We start from the raw sequence: 16,517 nt of genomic DNA on the forward strand, positions 1-16,517 counted from the left end.
CTTTTTGACCCCGGTCTGGCGCTTTGCACGGGTGTTCTAGAGACCCAAAATAACGATTTTAGAGTTGGAGGCACTCTGGGAAACGCTGCAGGGACTGCTGGGAAGTGAAAATCTACTTTTTGTAGGAAAATTCGTATGAAACGCCTTACAATTTCCCGAAATCGCCGCTGCATGCGTATATCTCGTCGTGAGCAGTTCTCGCGAGATGTGATAATTTCGTGTCCTCTCTCTGGTTCTTCCAACCTAAAGTCGATTTTAACCGGGTCTTTTCCTACCTTTATGTTTTTTGACCTTGCGGACAAGGTACAACTCTCATCAAGATGAAATTTTGCCTCCTTCCACCGTTAAATTGCAAGCTTTACCCTAGAATGTAATTTCCGTGGACACTTTTTGATGTCCTACGCTCCAGATTTGGGGCTTCCCGCCTATACTACAGCCCAAGGGAGTATGAGAAATCACTTTCGCCAAGTGCATTTTGTTCTACGCAAGTGAGGCTACGTTTTGACGTGTAGAACGTATCTCTCGAGTAAAATTTGCTGACACAAGATGATTCCGAAAATTGTCTTCCACAACTAAAATTCAAAAAGTCTAAAATCGGTTTTTTTGGGACGGTTTTTCTACCTTATGTGCGACCGTTCTGAAACTTTTCTCATATTGTTGGTGCATTCGTTCTACACAATTTGCAAAGTGGCGGAGTAATGTGGCACCATTAGAACGGAAATATAAAGTTAAATAAGTTCCAAAGCGCGAAAAAATTGACCTAGCAAGCAATAAGTGTAATTTTCCGTTCCACCCCTTGCTTGCAGACCATTCAAAAATTTTGATTGCGAACCAATCTTGTGTGTTTGCCTTGTGCAAGTTGTTCCAGTAAAATTTTGGTTCCGGTGGCACTTCTGGTTTGGCTTGTAACCCACCCATTTTATGCATAAATGTACTTTCCGTGGACAAATAGGTTTTTCGTTGCGTTTCACGTGATTTTGGCCCGCAAGGGGCCTCAGCTCTAAAGTATGTCGATATTTTTCTGTTTTAAACCTCTCTTATGGAGGGAATGCCATCCTGGAGGGAAATGGGCATGGGGAATGGGAAGGCAAGCTGAGGAAAGTCGTGGCGTAGTTTAACACAACATCCATCAGGTTACACTGTGGCAAAAAGCTACGGAAAATTCTGTAAACAGCTTGTAGTAATTCTCCGTAGGCCCCTTATCAATATTCTCCGTAGGCTCTTACAGTATTTTCTGTAGGACCGCACAGTATTCTCCGTAGGACCGCACAGTGATCTCCGTAGGACTATACAGTCTTCGAGGTCCTACGGAGAAGACTGTGCGGATTTACAGAGAATACTGTGCGGCCCTACGGAGAATACTGTAAGAGCCTACGGAGAATATTGATAAGAGGGCTACGGAGAATCCTGGCAAAAAAATTAACAGGATTTTCCGTACCTTTTTGCCACAGTGTAAACCCGCCGCAAGTCACAAAATGGACCCAAACGAGCAGCGAGCCGACTTTTTGCAAGAGTCTAAGCTTTCGACTCCACTCATCAGATTGGTCAAACACTGTATTTTCTGGACAACCAAGCGGTTTTATGCTGCTTTGTTCGGCGCGGCCGGCATACTGCCTTGACAGTTGTGACTGCGAGTCAGTGAAAACCGTTCAACGTTGATTATTCAGATCGGAAAGCTTAACCGAAAGCTTAATGTCTTGCAAAAATAGGCTCGCTGTATTTTGGGATCTAGCTGACCATTTAACTTGCGGTGGACTTACCTGACCGATATGTTAAGCAACATGACGTCTTTCCTAAGCTTGCCGTTCGAATGCTAAGACCCAGTTTATCGAATAAATTGCAGCAATCTGTTCCTCAAACTCAAAGAGAAATCTTCCCGAAAATATAGGTTAGTAAACGTGGGTGCCAGATATGCTTCCAGGAGGGCTAAAAGACCGCACCGCGAGCGGGCCGCTGTCTCGACCCGCCGATCAACTTTTCCTCAACTGATCGCACCCATTATTTAATATTTTCCGAACATAGACACGCAGGATCTGATCAAGAGGGACTTTCCTCCGTTGTCCACTCTAGGGCCCACATTTGCCAAGTGTGAGAGGTACCGCCTGGGAGGTAAACACTATGCAACCGTGGTCAGAAAAAATGAATTCACTCCCGAGACAAGGGAATTGAGCCGGGAGAGGTGGACACCGACCCAGTCCTGCTCAAAGAGGCTGTTCTAGGGTGCCCCCCCCCCGGGGGGGGGGGAATGTACACCTCGTCACATACTGGTCACACTACGAGTGGGACCTTGTAGCCGCACGAGGTTCTTCTCCGCCAGTAAGGGAAGGTGGGGTACAGTGGGACACCGGGTACATTGGGACACCTTCAATATTTCCAACTTCCGGTTATGTCAGGTTCTCCGGAAAATTGACCAAAATAGAGCGTTATTTGGTTTACTGATTTCACAACTGGGGGACAGAACTGGGTGCTTTCTGAATGAGAAACGTGGGTTGGAAGTTCGATTCCACGAAAAACGATGAAAAAGTGGCACGATTTTTGAATTTTGTTTTCTTTTTAGCGTCTGAAATGCACGTCGGATGATCGTACCGAGGTTAGGAATGTGTTCCCTGGTGCAATGGGCGTCAAAAAGGGTCACGCGCGGAGCGGGGTTTTTTGAGGTCAAGGGCCACAGACCGACTTGACGTTTTAAAATGACTCAGTTCACATTGGGACAGGGTGAGGCTACTGGGCCATGTGGATACCAAAAATACATGAATGGTACATATATTGTCTTGTCTCGTCCAAACGAATAAAAGTTATCTTATGCATGTGGTCTCTAAAGTCATTACTTGCGGGTTTTCCCCGAGTAGAGAGGTCGAAAAAACATGAAAAATAGTACTATTCCATTGAAAGCGGCGTATCTTCCGAACGCTTGGAACAAGAGATACGAGTCTGCGCTCATTGTATTCAGCATAACTTTTTCTACAACGTGGCAGTCCGAAAAATTAAATGCACGACTTAGATCCAGAGGGCCGTGCGAAACTGCGGCGGGTTTTATCTGCGGCATGTCCCAACTGCAGCAGGTCCCAACTGCGGTGGGGTTCGGCTGCGGCAGGTCCCAACTGCTCCCTGTCCCCACTGCGGCGTGTCCCGACTGCGGTGGGTCCCCACTGCAGCGGGTCCCAACTGCAGCGGGTCCCAACTGCGTCTTGTCCCCACTGCGTCTTGACTCCACTGCGTCTTGTCCCGACTGCGGCACATACCCAAAGCGGCAACTGCGCAGCCTTCCCTCCGCGTCCTAGCCCCCGTCCCCGACGAAGTTTCCGCGTTGACCGATAGATGGCGTGGTTTCCTCCCGTGCGGTGCCTTGGGGATGCGGTGCGTCCTTGTCATCGGCGTCGAAGGGGTTGCCTACCCCTCGGGCGCTCACTGGCAGCGTTTCGTTTTCAGGTTTTGGTCGCAGAAAAAGAAGTTTTGGGCGCGTTCAAACGCTTATCTCGATCCCTCGTTTTACCTATCAGCCCCTTCAATTTAGACCGATTGACTCGAACCTAAGTAGTCTGCGTTTGGGGCATAAATAGGGCATAATTTCACCAGAATTCCGAGGTGCCAACCCAAAGGTGCAGTTTGACCGGCGAAGACCGCCACTCCTTTTTTGAAAGGGGGCTCTGGGGGGTAGAGCTCCAGCATAAATGCGAAAACAGAATGCTGTTTCGGCATGTGATCAAGTCTGTTTGTGTACCGATGTGTGGTGAAAGAGTCAGCCGAATGCTGGCCAGGATAGGTGTTAACGCCAGGCGTGGATTGTTGGAACTGGCTCAGCGTAGCGGAGCCTGTTTCTAACCACTGTCTCGACACCTGTAAGGAAAAGGAACGCCGTAGCGGCCGCGCGATCCAGAAGGCGCTCAGTTGCGGCCCTGCGATCTGAAAGGCACGCAGGCCGCGTGCGGCAAACTGCGTGCCTTTAAGATCGTAGGGCCGCAACTTAGTGCCTTTTGGATCGCGCGGTCGCTACGGCGTGCCATTTTCTTACAGGTGTCGGTCTGGCGTACGCAAAAATGAACAGTCACATTGGTTTTTGTAATTTTTCTTAAATTGAGAGCCCCCCAAAATGGCATTTCATTCTTTCATTTTCGGAATAATGAAATGAATTAAACAAAATGGATTAATTTGAAGGGGTGGGTTTCGCCTTTTTTTATTTTTGTAAAGGGAATTAATACACTAAGCGTCTTTCACTATTTTATTATTTATTTGATCTTTATTTACACATTTAGACCCTTCTTATCAGAATGAAATTCACTATATCCGCACGGCAATACGGACATGAGTCCGCCATGAAAGCGTCTCTGCACTCATTGCACAAAAATTGGTGGCCACACATGAGGGCTGCCATGTTGGCGTCATTGGTATGGCAGATGGTGCAGGAGCCTTCAGGTCGGCCCTCGCTGTCTTCATGAGCTGAATTGACTGGCACAAACGGTGGTGCTTCGACAACTTCTGCAACTTGCATTAAATCCAGCTGAGACAGCATCTCATCCTCTTCCACTTCCCACAGTGGGTCATCGTGGGGGATACCACCAGTGTGGGCCTCTTCCTGTTGCCTGTCCAGGTGATGCTCCTCTTGTCCGTCTTCTTGTCCCTCTTCTTGTCCGTCTTCTTGTCCGTCTTCTTGTCCGTCTTCTTGTCCGTCTTCTTGTCCGTCTTCTTGCCCGTCTTCTTGTCCGTCCTCCTCGCTGCAAAATAATAATAATAATATTAATAATAATAAAAATAATAATAAACATGGGAATTTAGTATCATTTAGAGCACTGGTAAAACTGAAGCGTGATTGTACCAGGTACCTAATACCAGGGTGTTTCGTCATACCTAATTTTCGCTCAGTCAATGGTTTTTCTAAAAGGCCTTGGCCTGAAACAAACCTGTGCCAAATTTGAGCTCGATCCGATAACGGGAAGTGGAGGCACATCGAGCCTACAGTTTTTGGGGTCCGCGGCGGATTCGCGCGCACTTTCACACAAAAGCACGCCCCGTGCACACCTGGCGCGATGCAAACCCACGGGAATCATGCAGGTACGTTCACAAGGGTCCATGGTAAGGGTTTGTCAACTGGGCGGATCGACCGCGACCACCGCCCCGAAGGGTAGGTGAATTTTCAGTCGCGCTACCGTACGACCAAACGCCCTGGGGCAGCAGCTTCTAGTAATTTTACGTGCGTTAGACTGGACCGGGAAGCGATCTGATCAATAGCGTTCCTCGCGAAAACGCGACCCCAATGTCACGACGCGCCAGCGCCGGCGCGCGCCGGCCGAGCGTTTGAATTCCGCCCGGCAGTGACCGCGCCGTGCTCTGCCGCCGTGCCGCTCCCAGGCAGCGCGCTGGTTCGGCCAGGCAAGTGGCATGGCATGGCACGGTCACTGCCACGCCGTGGGCTGTGAGCCGCGCTGTGGCGCCGCGCTCTGCGCCAAGCCTTGCGTGGCCTTACCGCGGCCCGCGCTGTGGCGCCGCGCTCTGCGCCAAGCCTTGCGTGGCCTTACCGCTGCCCGCGCTGTGGCGCCGCGCTCTGCGCCAAGCCTTGCGTGGCCTTACCGCTGCCCGCGCTGTGGCGCCGCGCTCTGCGCCAAGCCTTGCGTGGCCTTACCGCTGCCCGCGCTGTGGCGCCGCGCTCTGCGCCAAGCCTTGCGTGGCCTTACCGCGACCCGCGCTGTGGCGCCGCGCTCTGCGCCAAGCCTTGCGTGGCCTTACCGCGACCCGCGCTGTGGCGCCGTGACTTCCCGTTTTTGAATGGAGCTCAATCTTGTCACAGGTTCGTTTCAGGCTCTTTTCAGGCTAAAGCCTTTTAGAAAAACTAGTGACGAACCCAAAATTCGATATTACGAAACCCTCTACCCGGAACGGAAAGGTTGCAGAATGTAGGCTTGGTGCCGCACGGGCGGGCTTGCCCATGCTCCGGTCGGCGGGTGCCAGGACGCTCTAGGGTGGTCACTTGTCCCAAACCACGGTTAGGAGTGCCTAGCACAGGCTAGGTGAGACCATTGCAGGCAAGGGGTTACCCACTCTGGTAATCGTGTGTACACTTTGTCCAGTAATCATTTGGTAATCACACACCAAAACTGGCTAGTTTCGCCGTTTTTATCAGATTTTGGGGGTTTTTCTTATGAAATTAGGCTAAAATGCTCTTAGCTGGCCAAAATTATGGAGGTTTTTTTAGTATGTTTGTAGGTAATCACTGGTAATCAGTAATCCTGTGTACACTCCTGAGCTGAGTGGTCAACCCCTTGATTGCAGGGTAGGTTACGCTGTCAGGATAGGTGAGGTCTGCTGCATGACCATGACGCTATATGCCTCGCCACTTTTCCACGCCGGCTCGGGTGGCTTGACCTAGACGTAAGACAGCCGGACAGCCGCCAGGCGGATGACTGGTGGACCCAGCGACCGCGCTCCGTAGGGCAGAGGCACTCTCATCGTTGGCAACCGAAGTCGACTGGTGGTCCGTCCGTCTGCCTTTCGTCTGGCGTCTGTCCGGCGTCCGGCTGTCCTCCGGATAGGTCAGGTTAGGTTAGGCATCCGAGCCGGCGTGGGGAGGAGGGCAAGTGTCGTTACCCATGAGACAGGTGTCACCTGTTTTGACAGCTTAACCTACCCTGAACTGGTCGCGTCGAGTCTGGGCTAGGCTTAAGTACCTCACCATAGTCATGGAAGAATGGCCACTGGCCACCCTACAGCGCCTGGGGCAAAGGGAAGCCCGCCCGCGCGCCTGCGAGCGTGAAGTCTGCAATTTTTCCGTCCTGTGGTCTCTGACCCACCACTTGGAGCACTACAAACCTAACTTTCTACAAAGCATACCGATAGCACACACTCAGAATATGCATACTTCGCCAAGTACACAGTTACAAATGCATACTGGGCAAGTTGACGCTTACAACTGCATGCTGAACCCGTTACTCTATGCTAAGCATATTCTTTTGTAAGTATGTACGGTAAGAAATAAAGTAGACCCTTGAGTAACCGAAAGGGCGCTCACAAAAATATTTAAATCTAATAGAAGAGCTTTCTCAAAAATTACCAAAACAAAGTAAATCTACGTACTCTGACTCTTCCGAGCTGGTTGGAATGGGGTCATCAATTTCTTCTTGCGCCTCTAGCTCATGCTCTTGTTCCTGTTCTTCCTCTTCATCTTCCTCCTGCCCCGCCTCGTCGTCTCGTTCTGCTGCTCTGGCTGCTGCTCTGGCTGCTGCTCTAGCCGCTACTCTAGCTTCTGCCCTGGCTTCTGCTCTCGCCAATTTTTTGAGGTACGCCCTTTTTTTCCTGCCTTGGCGCACTAGGGCGATGGTGTCCCGAATTTTCTTTCGGGACCACACCACATACTCATAGGGTGTGCGGTGGCCCAGCTCCATTTCTAGACTCGCCTTCATAATCTCCACTTCATTCAAGAGAAGGACAATGGGCCTCCAAGGCGTAATCGCGTGCATATTGAGGTCCCTATTGAAATTTATTCGCGTCTCCACGCATATTTCAATAAGCCTCCCTGAAAAATAGAAAAGAAGCATTGTCAACAACATTTCAAGGAGATAAGAATAAAATTTTTTACATATTCCAAATTGCGGCGCTTACCGAGCATGACCCATATGTTCGGCTTCTTCATGAGAAGCCGGGAGTGCCAACTCTCCAGAAAATTGTTTGTGCGGTCGGCCCTGCCGAACACGCTATAATCTTCTGGTTTGTAGCCCACCCGGCCATCCAATGAAAGCCAGTTTCTTTTAAAGTATGCCACGAACTTCTTGAAGCCATCAAGGATGCTGACAGCGAGAGGTGCATTTTCTAATATTTGCTCCACGACTTTAGGAATATCTTCCGACCTTGCTAACGGGAGTCCCATTAACTGATCCAGGACTGCCTCTGTCAAATCCCTGATGTGTCTTGGGGCTTTCAGAAGTCCTGCCTTCGACCAGTTCTTATACAAAGCCTAGAACATTAAAGAAAAAGTCAATACGGTAGTTGAGTACACTGCAAGTAAGACGGGGGCGGGGTGGCAAGGTGTTCGCGGGGCGGCGAGGTTTTCGCAGAGCGGCGAGGTGGTCGCAGGGTAGTGGGTTGTTCGCGGGGCAGTTGGGTGCTCGCGGGGCGGTTGGGTGTTTGCGGGGTGGTGGGGTGCTCGCGGGCCGGTGGGGTGTTCGCGGGCCGGTGGGGGCGGGGTGGTGGGGTGCTCGTGGGCCGGTGGGGTGTTCGCGGGCCGGTGGGGGCGGGGCGGTGGGGTGCTCGCGGGCCGGTGGGGTGTTCGCGGGCCGGTGGGGGCGGGGTGGTGGGGTGCTCGTGGGCCGGTGGGGTGTTCGCGGGCCGGTGGGGGCGGGGCGGTGGGGTGCTCGCGGGCCGGTGGGGTGTTCGCGGGCCGGTGGGGGCGGGGCGGTGGGGTGTTCGCGGGCCGGTGGGGTGTTCGCGGGGCGGTGGGGGCGGGGCGGTGGGGTGTTCGCGGGCCGGTGGGGTGTTCGCGGGGCGGTGGGGGCGGGGCGGTGGGGTGTTCGCGGCGCGGTGGGGGCGGGGCGGTGGGGTGTTCGCGGCGCGGTGAGTTCGTGATGTGGCGAGGTGTGCGAGCTGCTTTCCGATTTAGTTTGTGTGTTTCCTTATAGGACACGACGAATCTTAGTACAAAGTAAAGTGAAATGTCTAGGCATGAGTTTATTTTACCTGTGTGAAGTGGAAATAGCACCCACTTATAGCAGCGTTTGGGTACACCTGCTTGAACGCCTTTCTCATAGATTTCTCAAAATCTGCCATTATGTCAGAAGGCCGCCATCCTCTAACGAGAGTGTCTCGAAAGTACTCAAAAAGCTGTACGTAAGCAGCTTTTTTCTTCGATTCCATCATGCAAAAGATTATGGGAAACACCTGTAACAAGATTCGCAATAAGCTCAAAACAAAAGGACCAAAAGTTTTGATTACAGAGCAATGTCAACTTACATGCCCGTTCTTCTTTGCGTGCAGCGAAAATAGCTGCCGCGCCTTTGGCCTAGAGGGCATAATCTTAAAAGTAGCATCCACAAATATACTCGGGGACTCTTTCAAGCAGCGCTCAATCAGGTAAGGCGATGCAAACACCAGAGTCGTTCCATGCGGCCCCACTAATGTTTCTTGAAAAAACTTTTCTCGGGTTTCTTGCCCTGCCAATGGCTGTGACGATCCGTAAAGATCCCTCACACAAAGATTCTCGACGAGATCTAATCCTAAAGCCATTAGGTCTGCTGGAATTTTAGGTCGCACATTCCCTCGAATTTTGGCCAGCCTCTTCTTCTCTTTTACTGGAGATATGTGTTCAGCTGCAATTGGATACCTGTAACAATGGGAAAAGTTTTAATAAAACGAAATAAAGCAATAGTGGGTTTGATAATTCGGACAATTTTCTCCTAAGCTAATTATTTTTAATCTTTCGTTTAAACATTATTACTTACTGTTGGCTGACCACACGCAAAATTTCAGACAAGTCTTTTTCTGGTTCTGCTCGGACTGCTTGCGCCAAGGCAGCCTTGAGCTCTCGAGTGGAATGGGTGATGTGGTCTTTCGCATGAGTGTGAAATCCTGTTTCTATCACAATGTTTGGGCTCGCCTTCATCACCTTGGCTTTTCCGAAGCATTTTCGGTCTGTGCAGACATAGCTGATACACCTTTGATATTCAGTTTTCTTTCGGTAGTCAAAACCATTGTAATGGTAAAGAGTAGCATTCCGTTGACCAATCCACTCCTGCATTGTCACGACCTGTAAATTAAAAAAAAAGGGAATAAATAAAACAAATGAACCCGCAACACACTCAAGCGCAAAAGCAGCGGAAGGTAAGGCAAAAGTGTGACTGCACTTTGCCGCTGCAAGAATTGAGAAATAGGCCATGATCTGAGGTCCAACTGACCGCCAAAGCACGCGGCCAGCAGACCGAGAGTCGTTTTCGTCGCTCTGTCTCTCTCGCACCTTAACAGGACGCCCCATAGGTGCAAGAGAGACAAAGCGACTTCCGGAATCTGTTCATTGGGAAGGCTCACGCGGGGCCCGACCGGCCCGCCAGCAAACTAATTCCAAGAGTCGTTTTCGTCGCTCTGTGTCTCTCTTGGACCTCTACGAGACGCCCCATGAGTGCGAGAGAGACAGAGCGACGAAAACGACTCTTGGAATCAGTCTGCTGGCGGGACGTTCTGGCCCCGCGACACGGTGAGACGGGCCTGGGATAAGGTCATATGGAAGCCGGGGAGGGGAACAGGCAAGCTGCCAGTCTGGTGAAAGGCAGTAGCGGAGGACTGAAAGGCCATCATGTAAGGTCCTAATGACCGCCAAGGCGCGCAGCCAGCAGACTGGTTCCAAGAGTCGTTTTCGTCACTTTGTCTCTCTCGCACCTTTAAGAGACGCGCCATGAGTTTTAGAGAGACAGTGCAACTCCTAGAATCAGTCTGCTCACAAGGGTCGCGCGGGGCCCGACTGGCCCGGAAGCAAACTGATTGTGAGAGTCGTTTTTGTCGCTCTGTCTCTGTCGCACCTCTACGGGACGCTCTTTCAGTGCGTGAGAGAGAGAGCGACGAGGACGACTTTCCGAATCAGAAAACAGAAACAAAGACAAAAGAGCGGCGGTCAATGTGCTCACAGTGGGCTAGAAGACCGGCGGAGGCGGAAAAAACTCTAGACGCGTTTTGAGCTCCAGAGTCGCTAAACAGGCCTCGAACCGAACGTGTGACCCCACCAATGGATTCCTCGTTCGGAGAGCCTGGTGCCTTCCTCCCGGTACACGGTAAGCCTGAAGACCGGTGGAGCGGCCAAAATCCTAGACGCATTTTGAGCTCACGAGTCGCCAAACAGGACTCGAACCGAACGGGTGACCCCACCAATGGATTCCTCGTTCGGAGAGAAGTCCATTGATGAGGCCACAAGTTCGGTTCGAGTCCTATTTAGTGACTCGGAAGCTCAAAACGCATCTCGAGTTTTGTCCGCTTCCGCCGGTCTTCTGGCCCACTGTGCCCCGCTCCGGTGCGAGACAGAGTGATTTTGGGCTATTTCGGAGCCGGCCATGGTTCTGTCGACGAGCGTTACCGTCTCCATAACTCGCACATGTTGTCACCGACTTCACCGAATGGGGGCTCTTCTGGCCTGCCACACTGTCCGCCACAGGCCCCGCCACCCTGGCCTGAGGATCGGCACCGAGACTGGTCAACTTGGCCTCGTACCTGAATAGTAAAATTTTTCATCGGTTCCTTCGGCTATTTTAATATAAGCTTTACAGAATGTAGCCATGCCCTATGGCAGAGCTAGTTCTGGAAAGCAAGGCGCGCCGCCGCGCTGTGTCCGGGAGGCACCCTGCTGGGCTCGGCGCTCATCTGGCGGCGACGGAGGCGTGGGCGTGGCGGCCACTTCCTGACTGCCAACAGGTATAGCTCGGTTTGCAGGCCCAACCTTGGGTCGATCTGCCATGGCCATGGCCTGTGGCACCGAGCTGGGCCAAACGCTCGAGCCACCCTGTGACCGCCCACAGACCGACTTCAAACGGCTCCGCCGGAACGCACCATGAGAGCGGGAGACACCGTGCGACAAGGCACTGCCTGCAATCAATCCGCAGGACCACTCGCCGCAACAGTGGTGGAAAGGAGGGCGAGTGGGAGGGGCGGCTGTAGCGGTAAAGATGCACACACGACACCCTGCCACGTCCGTGTGTGCGAGAGAGAGGCACAGAGCGTGGACACAGCGCCCGGTAACCCCCCACCCCCACCCCCCGCCCAGACGACTGCCGAACGAGGTCCGGCATCTTGGAAGGGGGGCCGCGCTGTGATTGGAACGAGGAGTGCAGGGGAGGGGGCACTGCAAGCGCGGGGAGGTAGGGAGGGGCGGGAGCAGAGGCATTCACGGCACGCGGTGAGGATCCGCCAACCTGACTCGGACTGAGGCCGGACTCCCCGAGCCTTGCACCAAGGCGGCCTGAGATGCACCCAGCTCATCAGGAAAGGAGCCCTGCGACCTCGCCATTCCCTCCTCCCTTTCACCAAATCCGCCCTGCGACCGGAGACCAGAGTGTCACCGCCCAGTGCTGCGCAAGAGAGACAGAAGATTCGGAACTAGCCGAGGCAGCCAAGGTGCACTCGAGTGCACTGGGGCCGTCTCCCGAACGGCAGCCGAACTCATAAGAGCGTTCGTCCCGCCGTCGTCGCTGCCAGTTTCTCCTGTCGGTTGACGGGGAACCGCTCGGGCCTTCGGTTCGGCCGCGGGCGGTTCGGCCGCGGGCGGTTCGGCTCCAACCGAAGCCATGCTCGGCGGTCGAACGGTTGGTAGCAACCGACCGATTGGACGCTCTGCCTGCGACCCCACCAGGTCCGATAGGCCCCTCCAAGCGGGCAGCGCGCTCGGCGGGGACTAAGGCCCTGCGGCCGCCCCTCCGCGAGCCTCTCTCCCTTTCCCCTCCAAGCGGGCAGCGCGCTCGGCGGGGACTAAGGCCCTGCGGCCGCCCCTCCGCGAGCCTCTCTCCCTTTCCCCTCCAAGCGGGCAGCGCGCTCGGCGGGGACTAAGGCCCTGCGGCCGCCCCTCCGCGAGCCTCTCTCCCTTTCCCCGCCAAGCGGGCAGCGCGCTCGGCGGGGACTAAGGCCCTGCGGCCGCCCCTCCTCTCCGCTCGGCGGGGCAGTCCGCTATTCTCGCTCCGTCTCTCTCGCACCCGTACGGCACATATTAGTGGCGGCGGAATCGGTCGACAAGGTCGGACACTGTGCAAATGCATTGCCCGCTGCGGAACACACATGTTAAAACGCTACGACACGTCATGCCCTTTCCCTGTCCTTCACGGGCAATATAAATTAGCTGTGCCCTGCCTTGCCGTCTCGCTTTTACGCGTTTGTCCGACAGAGACGGACAATAGGGCCGCGTCGGGTAAAGGCATTCATGCGCAGGGGAGAAACCAGGGTTTCCAACGGGATTTGGGTTCACTAATCGACGCTGGCAAAGTGGTTCTCCCCATCCATCCGCCGCAACGTGCCGAACCGAACAAGGCTTCTAAGGTCGTGCTTTGGAGACACGTGAAACAGAGTGGTGCGGCGTTTATAAAACAATGCAAAGTGCACTGCAAAGGCCCAAAACGGAGCCCTGTATCCTTTACTTTATCCTCCCTCGCGACAGCCGCGCCCGCCGTCGTGAGCCACATGACGAACGGTTTTGCGCGTTTTACGCTGCCACCAGTTAGAACAAGAAATGGAAGTGACGCGAAGTTAGCGTCTGTTGGCACGTTGCTGCAGTGCCACCGTTGCGGGCCTTGCTGACCAATTCCGCCGCCACTGGAATCGGACGGGTGCGAGAGAGACGGAGTGAGGACTGCGGGTAGTGAAATCGACGACTGGTCACCGCCTGAGCCAGAGACACCGCGCCCAGCCTCCGCACGGCGGGAAGGCGCGCTGCCCGAGGCCAGCCGAGTGGCACGGCATGACACGGTCACTGCCACGCCGTGGGCTGTGAGCCGCGCTGTGGCGCCGCGCTCTGCGCCAAGCCTTGCGTGGCCTTACCGCTGCCCGCGCTGTGGCGCCGCGCTCTGCGCCAAGCCTTGCGTGGCCTTACCGCTGCCCGCGCTGTGGCGCCGCGCTCTGCACCAAGCCTTGCGTGGCCTTACCGCGGCCCGCGCTGTGGCGCCGCGCTCTGCGCCAAGCCTTGCGTGGCCTTACCGCTGCCCGCGCTGTGGCGCCGCGCTCTGCACCAAGCCTTGCGTGGCCTTACCGCGGCCCGCGCTGTGGCGCCGCGCTCTGCGCCAAGCCTTGCGTGGCCTTACCGCGGCCCGCGCTGTGGCGCCGCCACTTCCCGTTTTCGGATCGAGCTCAAACGAGGGGCCTAACAGACATGACCGCACGGCGGGAAGGCGCGCTGCTCGAGGGGCCTTACAGACATGGCCGCACGGCGGGAAGGCGACGCCAGCAGACTGCTAGCTCGCCACTGAACGGCGTTTGCATTTAGTTTTGGCACAGTACCTGACGCGGAGATATCCAATGGCGATGTTGTTGGCGACGATGATTGAGACGTAGGTACGCACAACTCGACTTTTCACTGTTACAGCAGCAACTGAGGCTGAGGCATGCTCTGTGGCCCGGCCCCGGCCGCTGGGCGGCTGGGCCCCCCTGGACGCTCCGGTCCCTCGCCCCACCAGCCCTGGCGCTCCCCACCAGGCCCCCTCCCCACCCACCACGCTCCTGCTTGAGGGATGAAGCTGCAGCAATGCTACTGCCGCCGCACACTGAGGTGTGGGCAAGGCAAGGAGGACGCCTTCTGGTTTGCGTGGGTACCGGACGTGGCGAGTGGGGTGGCTGCCCGAGGGGCCTAAGAGACGCGACCGCTCTTGCTAAGTCCTTTTTAGAATGGTGAGGTTCGGGGCAGCCGGGTTGCCGAGCCGAACGTGGCTAGCGACTGGCTGTCCGACTCGGACAAGAAACCTAAACTTTTTCGGGACTTGAAATTACGTGGGAGCGCGCGAAATACGTAACCGCACGCGCCTGGCACCATCACAACTGCAGATGAACACTGGTATCCGGAGCCCTGGAGCCCTCAGCACGTCCTGAATGGCTCCACCCCTGACCGCAGGCTGGGTGCTGGGGTGCATCTATTGTCGGCACCTATCCCTACCTGGGCGCGTGGCGACGCAAGGCTCTGTAATTCTCCGCCCACCTTTTTCTTCACCGCTTGATTTCCTTTCACACAATGTTCCTCCACTTGTTACATACCTCTTAGTGACAATCCGAAAACAGTGTAATCCATGCGCTGGCAGTCCTCGAGCGGGCCGGCCAACCGGAAGTCCCGAAGTTGCATCGTGTTGCTTCGGGAGACTTTTACTAGTGTACTTGTCCTTGCCAGCCCGGGCTTTCGTGGAAACAAAAGGCAGCTCCACCGGCCGGCAATGCGCACCACCTCTGCGTCACTCACCAGATGTTTTGGTTCTCTTTCTCACTCTCACTGCAGTCCAGCGAGAATGACAAGGAGAGACTGAGGAGACTTGCCGGGTGGTTGCCAGACCGTTCCGGCGGCCCAGTGCTGGAACCAATGCAACGTGACATTTTAGTACAAAAAGGAGAACTCTGAAACTGAATCAGGCAAGTACTACGTACTCGGCTTACCATGAAAGTACAGGTGGGGCTGCGATGCAGACGGCGTCTTCTCTTTGCACAAACTCTGGACACGAAAAAAAGGGGCGGCAGCTGCACGTCGAAGGCGCCGCGAAAAGTCTGCAACCGCAGTGCCGCGGTGGGACGTCCAAGGATGCCGTGACGCCGTAACGCTACCGCGGCGCTTCGGTGGCACGTCGGAGGCGCCGCCACGCCACCGCGACGCTGGCCGCTACGCAGGGCCGGACTGGCTAAGTCAGGGCCCCGGTGTCAGTGTGACGTCATGGGCCCCCTTTTCCGATATGCGTCCATTGTTTTAAATTTTAAAAAAATGAAAATAAAAAGTTTTTTAACAGAATTAATTGTGTTTTAGGGGCCAAGCACTCGCGAAATCCTCAGTGCGCTTGATTTGCCGAAATCTTGCGTAAAATCGGTAGAAATTTCGTGAAATATCATCAAAATCTCGCGGAATCCGGGATCTTTTTGACGCGAAATCCTGCGAAATCTCGAGAAATCTCTACAGAATCCTTACCATTAAATCATCCTGGGTACAAAAACTTTTCAAATGGTTGCCCCCTCAATTTAAGTACGTAAATATGTAAGTACGTAATGACCGTGACTTTGCCGCGGCCAAGAAGGCCCCGCGGTGAAAAGGCCCCGTGGCCCGCGGCCGAAAGGCCCGCGCTTCGCGCGAGTCCCGGCGCCTCCCCCCACGGCCCGGGCCAGTCCGGGCGCCGCCACGCCACCGCGACGCTGCGGTGGCACGTCGAAGGCGCCGCCTCGCCACCGCGACGCTGGCCGCTGCTACGTCACACCACCAAGTCACCAGCCTTGAACGATTTCGCGACGCTGGTAGCTCGGTACTGTCTTGTGTTTCGGAAGCAACAGTAGCTCTGCAATTATAGTCGGTTCTCGCGTCTGCGGTGCACTCTTGTTTCCTCGAATCGCAAGGCCGGCAGCGTTCGTGGGGAGTAGAGATGGGGACGCCGTGCCGCCCACTCCGCAACGGCAGCGTACAAAAGGTAAGTGAGCGTGAAGCCGATCCACTTTTAACATTCCAATTTCAATTTAGGTTCCTACTGGCAGCCTTGGGGTACCTTTACATCCACATCTTGGACGGTTGGGGTCCTTAGGAGACCAGCCCACGACATAGCTTTCGCCACCTCACTGCATGCGTACGTACTTATCTCATAAACCTTGTACTGTTCCGTTGCCAACCTCGCAGAACCCTCTCCTCGCCTCCTGCTTCCCCCCATCTCGTGCCTCGGTAATTTCCGGAACTGGGATGTCCGGCTGTCCCCCTCCCCCACCACCAACTTGGAAACCAAACCTCTTGCTGGCAGCACTGCACAGTGCGCTTGTTGCTTCCGAGACGTCGACGTCGCCGCCAGTGTCTTTACCATAGCGTTTGGAGAATCCTTATTTTAATGCGGAGTAAAAGGGGCGTCCTG

General features: G+C 54.7%; 1 protein-coding gene across 1 annotated transcript; it reads right to left on the reverse strand.

Annotated features, from left to right (window-relative positions):
* Positions 1 to 4,241: 4,241 nt before the first annotated feature.
* LOC117648088 lies at positions 4,242 to 9,983 on the reverse strand. Its single transcript, XM_034390291.1, has 6 exons — positions 9,423 to 9,983; positions 8,935 to 9,304; positions 8,662 to 8,862; positions 7,591 to 7,942; positions 7,066 to 7,504; positions 4,242 to 4,712 (listed from the first exon to the last, which is right to left on the reverse strand). The coding sequence occupies exons 1-6, from the start codon at positions 9,950 to 9,952 to the stop codon at positions 4,250 to 4,252; spliced, it is 2,355 nt and encodes a 784-aa protein (XP_034246182.1). The 5' UTR covers positions 9,953 to 9,983; the 3' UTR covers positions 4,242 to 4,249.
* Between the last annotated feature and the right edge of the window lie 6,534 nt (positions 9,984 to 16,517).

Source organism: Thrips palmi, unplaced genomic scaffold (assembly GCF_012932325.1).
Source record: "Thrips palmi isolate BJ-2018 unplaced genomic scaffold, TpBJ-2018v1 HiC_scaffold_3, whole genome shotgun sequence".
Lineage (NCBI taxonomy): Eukaryota > Metazoa > Arthropoda > Insecta > Thysanoptera > Thripidae > Thrips > Thrips palmi.

Bases quoted from the DNA above. Each gene is read 5' to 3' on its own strand.
- LOC117648088 (XM_034390291.1), bottom strand. From the start codon at position 9,952: ATGGGGCGTCCTGTTAAGGTGCGAGAGAGACAGAGCGACGAAAACGAC. The intron at 7,505-7,590 runs GTAAGCGCCGCA...TCTATTTTTCAG, and splicing joins GAACATATGGGTCATGCTCG to GGAGGCTTATTGAAATATGC. The intron at 4,713-7,065 runs GTACGTAGATTT...ATTATTTTGCAG, and splicing joins ACCAGCTCGGAAGAGTCAGA to CGAGGAGGACGGACAAGAAG.